The sequence below is a fragment of the Homalodisca vitripennis genome, chromosome 4, assembly GCF_021130785.1.
Source record: "Homalodisca vitripennis isolate AUS2020 chromosome 4, UT_GWSS_2.1, whole genome shotgun sequence".
NCBI lineage: Eukaryota > Metazoa > Arthropoda > Insecta > Hemiptera > Cicadellidae > Homalodisca > Homalodisca vitripennis.
The window spans coordinates 15,686,653-15,700,277 of record NC_060210.1 but is presented as its reverse complement, the minus strand read 5'-3'; the positions used below and the strand labels follow the sequence as shown (position 1 = coordinate 15,700,277).

Below are 13,625 nucleotides of genomic sequence, written 5' to 3'. Positions count from 1 at the left end.
CTGTTAACTTGTTACACATCCATTCCAACGGTAGTGGTCATACTTGATATACAATTCAGAGGACGACGGCTAAAACAACTAGACGTAACCCATCCTGAAGCAGCAACCTGTTAACTTGTTACACATCCATTCCAACGGTAGTGGTCATACTTGATATACAATTCAGAGGACGACGGGTAAAACAACTAGACGTAACCCATCCTGAAGCAGCAACCTGTTAACTTGTTACACATCCATTACAACGGTAGTGGTCATACTTGATATACAATTCAGAGGACGACGGGTAAAACAACTGGACGTAACCCATCCTGAAGCAGCAACCTGTTAACTGGTTACACATCCATTCCAACGGTAGTGGTCATACTTGATATACAATTCAGAGGACGACGGGTAAAACAACTCGACGTAACCCATCCTGAAGCAGCAACATGTTAACTTGTTACACATCCATTCCAACGGTAGTGGTCATACTTGATATACAATTCAGAGGACGACGGCTAAAACAACTAGACGTAACCCATCCTGAAGCAGCAACCTGTTAACTTGTTACACATCCATTCCAACGGTAGTGGTCATACTTGATATACAATTCAGAGGACGACAGCTAAAACAACTAGACGTAACCCATCCTGAAGCAGCAACCTGTTAACTTGTTACACATCCATTCCAACGGTAGTGGTCATACTTGATATACAATTCAGAGGACGACGGGTAAAACAACTCGACGTAACCCATCCTGAAGCAGCAACCTGTTAACTTGTTACACATCCATTCCAACGGTAGTGGTCATACTTGATATACAATTCAGAGGACGACGGCTAAAACAACTAGACGTAACCCATCCTGAAGCAGCAACCTGTTAACTTGTTACACATCCATTCCAACGGTAGTGGTCATACTTGATATACAATTCAGAGGACGACGGCTAAAACAACTAGACGTAACCCATCCTGAAGCAGCAACCTGTTAACTTGTTACACATCCATTCCAACGGTAGTGATCATACTTGATATACAATTCAGAGGACGACGGGTAAAAACAACTAGACGTAACCCATCCTGAAGCAGCAACCTGTTAACTTGTTACACATCCATTCCAACGGTAGTGGTCATACTTGATATACAATTCAGAGGACGACGGCTAAAACAACTAGACGTAACCCATCCTGAAGCAGCAACCTGTTAGTTTGTTACACATCTATTCCAAGGGTAGTGATCAAATTTGTATAACCGAGGATCTTCCTTCACCGTGTACAGAACAATTTACAGGATGAAGGCAAAACCCAGCTTATCCCATCCTGGAACAGAAACCATAACTCGATCATCCATTGCCATGGTAGTTGTCAAACTTAACCTGTAGTATCAGTGAGGTCCTTCACCATGTACAGAGCAATCCCGTGAACGACACTACGGCTAAGACTAGAAAACAGAGTGAGAAAACAACCGGACATAACCCTTCTTGAAACAGCAACTATAACTTGATCATCCATTCCAACACTAGTATTAATACTTAACCTATAGTATCAGCGGGGGTCTTCCTTCATCTTGTATAGGACAATTCAGAGGACGACGACTAAAACAACTATTCGAAACGCTCATCCTGAAACAGTAACAACTTTATCATCCATTCCAAAGGTACTTGGCCTATAGTATCAGCGAGGCAATTCTTTCATTAGATAGATGGTGGTAAGGACTAGCTAGTGGACAACAATATCCACGATATAAATGATTTTGTTTTACGTACATTTCTCACTCTGCAAATGTGGCCGTAACAGAATCTTGAGGAAAGCTGGTTGACGATAGCCTAGAGCAGGGGACATAGTTACAAGACCATTATACACATTTTCTGTAACTATGTAAGCCTACATTAATTTTAGTGGTGGAGGAAATCTGATGAGTACAATATTTGAGTTATTTATAACTTTTCTATACATGCATGTAAGATTTGTTCATTCTAAACTCGTTTTGATAAAATTTAAAATGGTTTTGTATGCATCACTGGAATTTGCGCTTACTGGCGGAAGAATAATAAAATAATTAGAGATTGTTTAATAAGTATAATGTTTCATTACTATACCAAGACAAAAATGTTTGACAACAGAAATGTTCTGCACACCTAACTTTAGAACTACATATCAGAAAATGTGTACACTTACTCGATCTGCCCCTGAGTGTCCCAAGAAAGCTGAGGCAGTGAGAAGGGTCAGGAACAGGAAAACCACTCCTAACGCAAGTATGGCTGAAACATGTTAGTTTACATTTAAACTTCACTACTTCTTACATGTATCACAATAACTGATATCAGGTTCATAACATTTATTTTAGAAAACGATGATGATACTATAATGAAGACATTATTAATTCGCTCAGAATTGTAAGAAGAGTTTCGTGAGCCTCTGTACGGCTTACCGGAATTCCAACAACAGCTAGTATTCCCTCCTTTCTTTTTAGTATTGGCACTGTTCCAATATGGCCACCTTTATAGAAGAAACTACTAAAGCTTTTGGCTCGGACAGCTCAATTGCCGATTTCCGGAGGGGTTCCTCGCCAAGACACGAGCAGGATATATTTTACGATACTGGACTGTCTCTAAATAGTTCCCCTTTTCAAAAGCTTTGCTATATTACAGAGTATTAAAGGCGCTAAATTTGAGTCCTGTATTTCACTCAAATGGTCCATTTTGCGTTTTCATATGTACAGTCCATACACTCGTAAACAAATATAATCGTAAAATGTTAAAACAGCTAGATTACCTGATAAAAAGTCTAAAAGTATAGCAATTTCGATATCAAGAAGATAACTTAAAATCATCAAAAGGATTACACACTTGTGTTTTGGAAAGGATAAACATGACATTAATACTGAGTTCTTTAAGTTTACTTCAGAAGTCATTTTGGGAAGATTGAAGTTGAAGTCATTAAACATTGAAATATTTAACTTAAAACAACTCGTAAAGTATTCTGACATCCAAGATTACTTTGTAAACCAAACTTGATAGCCAATAAAATAGTAAATTTAAACTAGGTTTAACAACACTACTATCTTATCCGAGCATACTTGATGGCAATATTATACTATACAGAGCGGAAAATAATAAAATATACGAGTATATCGTAAAAAAGTAACAATGGAAGTTTTTAAAACTATCAAGCAATTAAAAAGACGATATGTTGATAAGAGGTTATTAAAATTAATTTTTGTGTTAATTTTTAAAAAGCATTAAATAAATGCTCGGACCCTAAAACGAGACATGAACCACCACTGCTTTTAGCCTAAGATATTCGTTGTGTTGATAGATACAGCCCTGATAACATGGTTACGACAAAATACTGTAACAAAAATATACTATCCATCAGTTGACAAAATAATCAATTCATTAACTTTTTATACTCGTATTCACCGTTTACCGAAACCCCCTCCCATTCCAAACTGACTCCCAATATATTAAACATAACGTACTTGTGTTGGGAAGGGTTGATTCAACGTGAGTGTTGAGTTTCTCTCCAGTTCACTCCCATGCTAGTGTATCGTCTGGAATCATGACTCCTGGAATCTGGAGTCATGTTCGTCTGAAAAGATTAAAAAACGTCGACGAAGTAACGTCGGCTCAAAATGAACTCTACACCGTTACGACACCAGAGACCTCTTTGTAAGATGTAGACAGTTCATTTTGAAATTCTTCGTGGTTTATATTTTTATCTATTCATACGAACATGACTCCAGATTCTAGGAGTCAAGTCTTTGACAACGTCAGATCCCAGACGCTGCACTAAGACGAAGGGAAACTGGAGCTAAACTCAATATATTGTTTCTACCTTAGATGAGATCACCAACTCATAGTAGACCAAGAACGTTGTATATAATCGTCATATACAATATATTTTATCAGATCATAGCGGGATAAATATTGAAATTGGTGCGATATACTTACACTCTTGTCTAGGCCCTTCATAATCAAGCTGATAGAGATTTACAGCAAGGGTTATTGAACTCAATATCTGTAAATAAAATAAAATATTAAATGTAATTTAACTTAGCCTACTATCAACCTGTGCTAAAAGGTGTCATCTGTTACAAACATTGATTATAATCTTACATTATGTTATGTGTGTTATTCTATTCTTACTGACTATAGATAGAATAAATAAATAAAAATGCCTTTATTTTCAAGCGTTTTTTAAGTTCATGCATTGTTTCTTTTATTAACTCAAAGTAAACATTATTTATAACGGTGACAGTGTACTTAACTATGAGAATGAACCTAAGTATTTATTCATACAACTAATTTTCAAATTATGCTTAAATTTAAGGCAAGACAACCCTTTGAGAATACTAGAAGGGTCGCTAAACCTTTTTGGCCCAGAGAAACTTATACTGCCAATCTCAAGTTTCACTTTGCGGACGTGAAGTTCTAGGTCATGTCGAGTGCTTCGCAGGGTGAGGTCTCCTGATATCTTGTGTCTCTCACAGGAACTGAAATTCCCCTTATGCAAAGGCCGGGATTTGTATTTTATTTGCACCAATCTTGTGAGGCCTGGCTTTAAAGTGGCATTACGAATTAGTCAATAGTCAATAGTCAAGTATTTATTGCGGAGACAAATAGTACATTTGTATAGCAAACGTCAAGTATCTAATAATTTTGACACACATGTTACATCGAACTCTCATTCATACATACATTTTGACACTCACTCTGCTCCATTCATCGCCAATTTTTACCCACCTCAATTCGAGAGCAAGTCTTCTGATTGTGCGGTCTCCCAGTTATATGTCATAAACTCGTTCACGCTATAAAAAGCGTTGGACACTAAACAGCGTTTCAAACGAGTTTTAAATTTTTTATGCGTAGGTGAATTTTTAATTTCATCTGGCAAGCTGTTGATGAGATGAACTCCTGCTTGTGAGGGCAAACGTTCATGAACTACCGTCCTGTGTCTCCTAGTTCGGTAGTTTTCTCTGCCTCTTGTCTCGTACGAGTGAACATCCCGTCCGTTGGTCAAGGTGCATTTAAGCATACAATATGACGTCGTTTCTAAAATGTAGAGGCTTGGCAGAGTCAACAGTTGCAATCTTTTGAAAGCTGAATTGACGGCGACGTCCAGGTCAGGACGATATTGGGGGCATATTTACGAAAACTATTATCTCTGGACTTGTAACAGGACTTCCATTGTAATACGAAACAATAAACTGACAGAAACGCCTACACGATAAATACGTCTTATATTCTGGAAAGGATACGAAATGCTCTCCGGCATGGTGAGACGCAAAATAACTAGCGGACTCTAGTGACACGACAACCTTGGGTCATCGAGCTGAATTCTATCAGACAGAGGCAAGAGAGTGGGCGAAACGTCGGAACGTGTTTATTCTATATAATTTTAAATGTAGTGTTTATGTTTAAGTTGAGTAATATAAAAGACAAAAACATTAATTATTAGTGTTTACCTGTAGTTTTTCTTCGTTTTATCAAACCATTTACATAGCATAGGCTATAATATCAAGATTACATTCATAGAGTATGATCTCTTTGGACATTTTTAAACGATTTAAGTAAAAGAGTATTTTTCACAGTCCATCATAAAGTCCGTCCGATACCAAAAATGGTAACATGGATCACAGAAAAAGTAAATTTTAAAATTAATAGGATGTACTTTTACGACGAGTCATTAACTTCCAAAAGAGACGTATAAACTAGAATTTCGAATTTTTATCAGTGTTAAAAAATGTTTAACAAGGGTTTGTATTATATTAAAGCTGTTTGCAAACGATGGTAATTTAACTTATACGTTACCGTTTTCCAGATATGCAAATACAAAGCTTAACAATATTTAATTTGAAAACCATGATATTGATAATCTGGGAAGCGAGTACAAATAAAGGAGTATCTTACTACGGATTGCTTGGGGGGGGGTTATTATTTCATTAAATACACCATTGGGTGTACCACAAAATGAGATTGCCATTCTCACTTTCAGAAGGAGATCTGAAAATGTTTAATTCGCCAAAAAGCAGTTTCTATTTAGATATTTATTCCTTTAGCTTACAAATCTGACTATGCCCCATTGGCCAATACATTACCACTCTTGGGAGCCAAAGTGTTATTTAGAAGTATTCTCTAGGTTTTAATTTTTATATGATATAGTTAAAAAAGGCAGTGTTACACATTTTTATCAATTGTGTAAGATAAAAGTGTAAAACACTATATATTTACAATATATAGCCTATATATATATATATTTAAAATAATTGTTTTTTTTAAACCTTGCATGAAGTTCAAAAACAGCCCGGCACTACAGGAAGAAATGACCGCCAGTTATAGGGTTAAAGTATAAATAAACCCCCAAAAACAATAACAATGGCAAGAGGTTAGTTATGGTTTTGAGGTTATGTTGTGAAGTCCAAGTCGCTGTGACTGTGGAGGGGTGGATCCCCCACATCTTTCAAGGCCACTGCCGGTTAGGCTTTTGCCTTGTGTCTCTAGGGTCAGAGCCCTAGTAGCTTTCGCTACCTGTCAGTGGGGTGAAGTGTCGTGGTGCAGTCGAAGTTGTAGTCGATCAGTCATCCATAGGAAGACGCTAAGAGGTATATTTTTGTTACATTTCCAACTGATGATAATTTTTCTCCTTACATTCCTTTATTATTTATAATCATAACATAAAATACTATGTAACATACGTAAAAATTAAGTGAAAAACTTATAGGATCGTCACAAACCAATTTTAGCCTTCTTGCACATCATATACCCCAAAGAAATACATTATCCAGCATCCCTTTAGTACAAACAAATAGGAATTGGTCAAATCTTGATTTCATATTGTATGATTTACACTAGATTTGAGAAAACTAATCATTAAGCTATAAACTCTTTTAATTTTGGTTATAAATTAGACATTTTCTATCCTGCAATTCTAACATTAAGATAAATATTACATGTAGAAGGTGAACCAATTATTTTACAAATTATAACCTCAGAAATTAAAGTACATGACTTTGGGATATACTGGTTTAGAGGACTTGGAGGGCTAGCAAAAACTTTTCAGGAAAATCCAGGTGCTTAGGACTCGTCATTGTAATTCTTCTATAGAATAAATTATTTTTTTTCCTTTTTTAGAACTATACGCACTAATTAAAATCACTTATTTAGCTAATATCTAACATTCAAGAACTTCAGATAGCTTACATTTGTGCAAGTTCCCCAGCATAATTTTGATTATATCATTTCAATTGCATTTATATCTTGGATATGAAATCCAATTCGGCTTAATTTAGATGTACCGTATCCTTCGAATCATCGCAGGCAGATTTTGAGGGGGTGTATAAATATAGTTTGTTGGTGACCAGAGTTTCACTTTTATAAACCATTAAAGAGTTCCTAGACTTTCTAACACCTCGGATATCTATGTAGTATAAGTAATGTTAAATGTTTGTTAAATGTTTTATTTACTTACTATAAAGCTTTTGCAAATAATTTTCACTGCTGCCCTCAGTTCTAACCCAAAGAAAGATGATATAGGTTGCATCGCACCATGCCAATATTGAAAAATTTAGTTCAAAATATTCACAACTAAAAAAAACTCAACAAGCTTTATACTATTAACTATTTAAACCGCATAAACCTCTATAAATGTACTCTTTTTAGTCTCTAGATTAAACGTGCCTGTATTTAAAAAAATTTCTGAGTGCCGACTGGAGAAACCAATCATATTTACAGCTCAACAACATTTTATCACTGTAAAGCAAATTGTTATGTTTTGATTTTACAAACAATTAATGCATGTACATGAGTTAAGGTAAACAATAACATGTGTAATCTTAAGTTAAAAATACCGTACGGTAAAATGTTTTAGTAGATCATTATCAGTAGGTATTGAATATAGTCACGACTCTTTAATTGACAGATCACGGGTTCAAATCCCGGAGAAGCCCATCAAACAGGAATAACAGCCAAAGTGACATAGACAAGCCAGCATAGCCAAGAGCTAAGGCTTAAATAGATAAAAAGTACCAACAATTCTCTGAAATGTTAATTACTTGTAATTGTTGTTTGCATTTAGTAAAACATTACCCTGTTTTGCCCAGTATAGTCATACAGACACAGTAACTAAGCGCAGTAGGCCTACTTACTTAAAGAAGAAATGGCCTTCTGACTTATTAGTCTGGGCTACAATGGGTTATATTGAATTAAATGTTTATTACATTATTTGTTATGTTATATTTAAAATAAAATGAAACCGACGTTTCAAACTAGTCAATAATTATTTTTTACTTCTGACAATAAGTAAACCCCTCATTACACTTCCAGAAGATAGCTATTCTTCCCATTTTCTATCCATTTCTTCAAAAACTACTATCCAAGACAGAGTTTTAGAGATTTACCAACATTACTTTTTCAGAGTACAAACAGTTTTCAACAGCAATAAAAATCTGGATTTTCTTTTTATTAAGATGTTAATTTTATTGGCTTTTATTAAAAACGGATCTCCTCTATCTCCGTGATCTCTGCATCCTATGACGAGCTCTGTACCCTTGCTACAAGAGGAGGAAATTTACTCGTTGATGCATTCAAACTCAATGTGAAAAACATCTTAACATTTTTGTGATTTGGATAACGGTACGCTCACTGTTAATCAGCGCTCCTCTGGCATCCCTCATTCTTCACCGCTCTATCGGTTAAAAGTATCAATTCCTTGATTTCTTTTTCTTAAGGATATTATTTTGGTCTACTATACATTTGTTCGTTTCTTAAAACTAACAGACCACTCTCATATTTCTTGTAGAAGTACGACAATATTTTTAGAGCCAAAACTATGATAAAACTAAACAAATTACATAATGAGAAGCCCATTGGTCATATTTTATAATATTGTTATAAGGTGTTTTTAACTTAATTTTAACTTTTTAATGTTTTTAACTTGCTAAATTCTCTCTGGGAATGAAACAATGCACTATAAATATAACTGGAAATGCAACTACGAGTACATTAGCTGTCATCAAATTGTAGAGAGTCCCCCTCCGTAGACTAGTAGATACAGCCACGGCTCTCTAACTGAGAGACCACGGGTTCAAATCCCGGGGAGGTCCAATCATGATAGGACCAACCGGTGCCACCGTGACCGAAAACAAGCCAGAATAGCCAAGAGCTGAGGCTTAAAAAAATGAAATAAACAATTATTGAGAACAAGCTTGATATATGATTATTGTTACTTTACTTTTACAATCTATAAAGTCAGCTATATCGATCCTTAGCCTATTTTAGGCTGAAGTGATCAATATCAAGTTATGGCAGCTTGCTTGTAATTGTACTTATACACAAAAATAAAATAAAACAAATAACAAGGTCAAGAGTTGAGGCCTAGAAACCATGTTCCAAATGTAATTTTCCAGCACTCTGAGAACAATTTGCAAAGTTTCAAATGAAAACTTGGTTGAGATATACCTTTTTCGAGATATACTTAGGACAGTAAAATTTTGCTAACGCTTAGCCAAATAGAGAGACATGCCCCATCATAGAACCGAATACTGCTTACATACGAAGCTCCATGAAAAATGTCTTATGTTGCTACATTCATTCTAGACCCTAGACTAAGATATTTGCGGACAAACAGAAGGAAAATGTTGCCAACCCCATAGTGACAGGCACAGTTAATTGAATGAATGGGAAAAATGAATTCAAGTTAACTGCCTTTAAGATGTCATATATACTCTAGTAAGCTTTATTTGATTTCTCTAATAAATTTTGAGAACTTTAATTCGGCAATCTAGCACTGCCCAAACACGATGATGCATTTCATTAATGTTTGAATAGGCCGCAGTCAATTTTAATCTCAATTCTCGAGTGTTTTACACTTATAAAACCTGGTATTTTACAAATCTCCAGACAAAAATCTCATGGTGATATGTCTGGTAATTGTGGAGGTGGGAAGATGGCAACGCACTCAAACCTAAGGTGAGTGACGGGCGTGGGAAAGTGCTATCAAGTGATTATATATTAATTAATTTCCAATGTGGAGGGATACCAGTTTGATGAAAAATAACACAATTCTGAAGGTCTTCTAGTTGTATTTATGCATAGTTTTCTAGCATGTCTAGATAAATGTTATCATTCATATTTTTCACTGAAGATAATGAGCCAATAAAACTGTCATGGGATAGCACTAAGCGCATCAAACATTCAACTTAAGGCTTTATTGAACATGTTCTTGAACTTGGCATGGCCTTTCAGTACTACCACCCTCACGTTATGTTTATTAAATTATGTGGACACATGCGCTGAATTAAGAAAACGCTAGCTTCTTTATAAAGTTTTCATCAGTACATAAACAACCAAGCATTGCGACTCCAAAGTGCTTATGTTCAAGTTTGTAATATAGGATATTGTAGGATTAAAAACTGAATAATCTTAACTCAAGGCTTTATTAATGAAACGCCAACAAGATTAATAATAAAGAAACAAAAGACACATGATAAATAATCTTAGAGTAACAATAAAAAGTAATAGGATTCAAAAACTTCCACATTCCCTCTTTGTTACAGATGTAAGTACATTATTATAGGAAGTTCACCAAGTGCCTAATTGGTGATGTATAATCATTTAAATACGTAGGTGGTCTTGTAACACGCCGAGGTCTGGTGGTGGGCTGTAGATACACTTGCTGCCTTATTCCCTATCAGACACAAACTTAGAATTAAGATGGGTTTGTTCTTTTTCAGTTAGTATGGTCAGTCGCCAGTCAACTAGTTTGCCGGATGATGTATCTACAAGGTAGTTCTGCTCTGTAGAATGGGCAGATTTATATCGGATTAGCTTAGACATTTCACTGTCGATAACTTTGCTGGGTTATTTATCAAAGTGTTCATCCTAATAAATAGAAGGGAAAATCTTTTAGGAGCAAACTGCTGCCGAGAAAATGTGCAGTTTTATCACCATGAGCTTACCGTATAACTCTTAGGAAACCTATCGTTGTTCAGAATAATGATCCGAGTGTCATTCCGATTGTAGTCAATGTGAAGTCCGTTTGGAGCAACGAGAGAGGGTTGAATGCGGATATTTGAATTTTTATAATTACATAGAGTTACCTCAGACTTCTTGTAGGATGTTTCTCAGGTTTCGCCAAGGAATGGAGTAAAGAGACGGAATAATTTTATGAGATGTATTTTTTTAGTTATTGCTATAATTAACTTTAAGGATACCAAGAAATTTTTCACTTAGGATGTCAGCATTCCGAGTGATGACAATTGATGTGGCAAATGGTGGGTGGGTATAGTTCCAGTTTAGGTTTTTCGAGTGAGTAAGGCAAATTGGGGCCCAGTCTTGAGTAGCGAGAAAGGATAAAGTACACAGATTGTGTTCTATGAAATGATTGTGTTATATTTGCTCGGAGTAACTTTTATTTCCTATAATAAAAATTATATTTAGTTTTTTAGTTCCTTAATTTTAGTACAGGTTGTGAAGTCGATTTAAATTGTTAGTTTATAAATTGTACAATTTAACTTCCTTTTAGGCCAATGTATTTTAAATCACAGTTGCAACAATTAATTTTATAAATTCCTTATTTTTCCTCCTCATTTAGTTTATTCTTTGGATTTACAAATTAGTTTATATTATTATTTATAACCACTTTGTATTCAGTTAATTGTGTCTGATAATGCTTTCCTTGAAGGCAAAAGGCCTCACAAAAATATAATATAATGAACGTTTTGAATTTTAAGTTAATGAAAAAGATTGAAATGTTAAAATAAAATATTACTGAAATGCTATTAAAATTCCATAAACATTAAACTTACATCATTGTATATGTATTTACATAATTACAAAACCTGTTTAATTTTATATAGTATGAGTAAATTAATGGACTCTTGTTCCATTTTTCTTATCGATCTTCCTCATAGAGTACATAATAGTTTTCCCGCTCCCTTTGCCATGTCGACGCTTCAAGAGTCGTCATTCAATTGTGATGCGTAAAGTGAATGAAGAATGAATAAACTTAACATATATCGATACTCTTATTCGAGAAATGCTGGAAATGTGATTACCGATGCTTGTATCGTACCGTATAGCTTCAGATATTCACTCGTAATGTATCTTTATTGTTTCATTGTAAACGTAATTACTTATATTAAACATTGCATATTACCGCAAAAACAATATTTATTTAATATTCACAGTTTGAAGTATTATGTAAACTAAGTAGTCTCATGTGATACCAGTCACGTTTATTTATACTTGTGTACGTTTGAGTTTGGCCTAATTTTCTAAATCCCAACATTCCATCATAGTGTTAAAAAATAGTATGTATTTATTTTAGAGATTTAACAACACAGAGTTTATGTTTTTAAGCGATTGGGTTCGATGACGGTATATGTTCCTTTATTAGTTTAGGCGGAAATGTATCATAGGGAGAGCAAACTAAGTTTTATGCCTAAATTTTGGAAGAAACTTAATTTCTATATGTAAGATTTAGTTCGAGACGGCACATGACACTTTAAATGAATGTTTCTCATCTGGTCAAGATGCCGTCAAAAATGCTTCATTTACATGTAACCTTTACAACAGTACGTGATGTATCAATGGAAGCCTGATTTGGGGCAAATAAACTGTTGTTTAATACATTAAGCCCAGAGAAATATTGTTAAACTTTGCATAACTATAAATAATATTAGTTCTTGCATTAAGACTAGTATTAAAATGATTAATCAAAATCTTTTTAGATTATTAATAATAAAGCCGAGCGACCAGGCTTGCAATGATGTCCTATCCTATAGTATCTTTTGGTGGTCAGTAATTTGTCGTTAATTTTTATGAACTATACCAACGACGATGTCAGTTAAATGTACATAGCCTCGAGGCTTAAAGAAGCCTGTTTTTCGACAAATAGTCCTAGCGTACTTCTATCTAGTTTAATGGATGAATTTCTTCTCATTTCTTCTAAAACGTTGTATATTTGATTACGTAACAGATTATGAACAAGTTGAAGGATGTACCCAGCAGAATAAAATAAAATATTGGCATTCCTAATAGGAGTTGGTTGCAAATATATATATATATATATATATATATATATATATATATATATATATATATAAACTAAATGAATATATATATAAACGTAGTTGTTTCGAAAATGTAGAATTTTACTACAAAAGTTGTCATGTGCATTAATAGATTTTGTTAGAGGCTTTCTTAAATTTTTTTAAATTTCATGATTGTTAAGCCAAATAGAAAACTCAATTATTATAGTCTTAGTATTTGGCTATTTTTCGTTCCTTTTCTAATAACTGAAAACCAAAAATTGGAATTTATCAAAATTGAGTGTATCGTAAAACACTTTTAAGAATATTCCTTGGCCGGATTATTAGCAGTAAGTATTGCCATCTTACTTTACTATTTTCGTATATGCAACAAGCATTCTTTAATTTTTGTTATGTACTTTAGAAAGTTGTTAGACGCAAGTTAATCTCACCTAATATGGGAAGAATGAGGTAATTTAATGTGCGGTAATTTAAGTAAAGACCACTCCATTCCATTGTACAATCCCGCTTTGACACCTATCGGAACACTGCTGACTATTTTATTAAACCCCCTATATCGATATTGTGTGTCACATACCGATGTCTGTATCGATCGAT

The 13,625-nt window shown here is 34.5% G+C and overlaps 1 protein-coding gene across 1 annotated transcript in view; it reads right to left on the bottom strand.

The window, feature by feature from the left end:
• LOC124361406 overlaps positions 1-7,747 on the bottom strand; it is a 32,730-nt gene extending 24,983 nt beyond the window's left edge. Inside the window, exons 1-3 of the mRNA XM_046815456.1 lie at positions 7,448-7,747; positions 3,931-3,997; positions 2,156-2,238 (exon numbers count right to left, since the gene is read on the bottom strand). Coding sequence (XP_046671412.1) covers positions 2,156-2,238; positions 3,931-3,997; positions 7,448-7,519 — 222 coding nt within the window. The 5' untranslated portion in view covers positions 7,520-7,747. The remainder of the gene's footprint in view (positions 1-2,155; positions 2,239-3,930; positions 3,998-7,447) is intronic.
• Between the last annotated feature and the right edge of the window lie 5,878 nt (positions 7,748-13,625).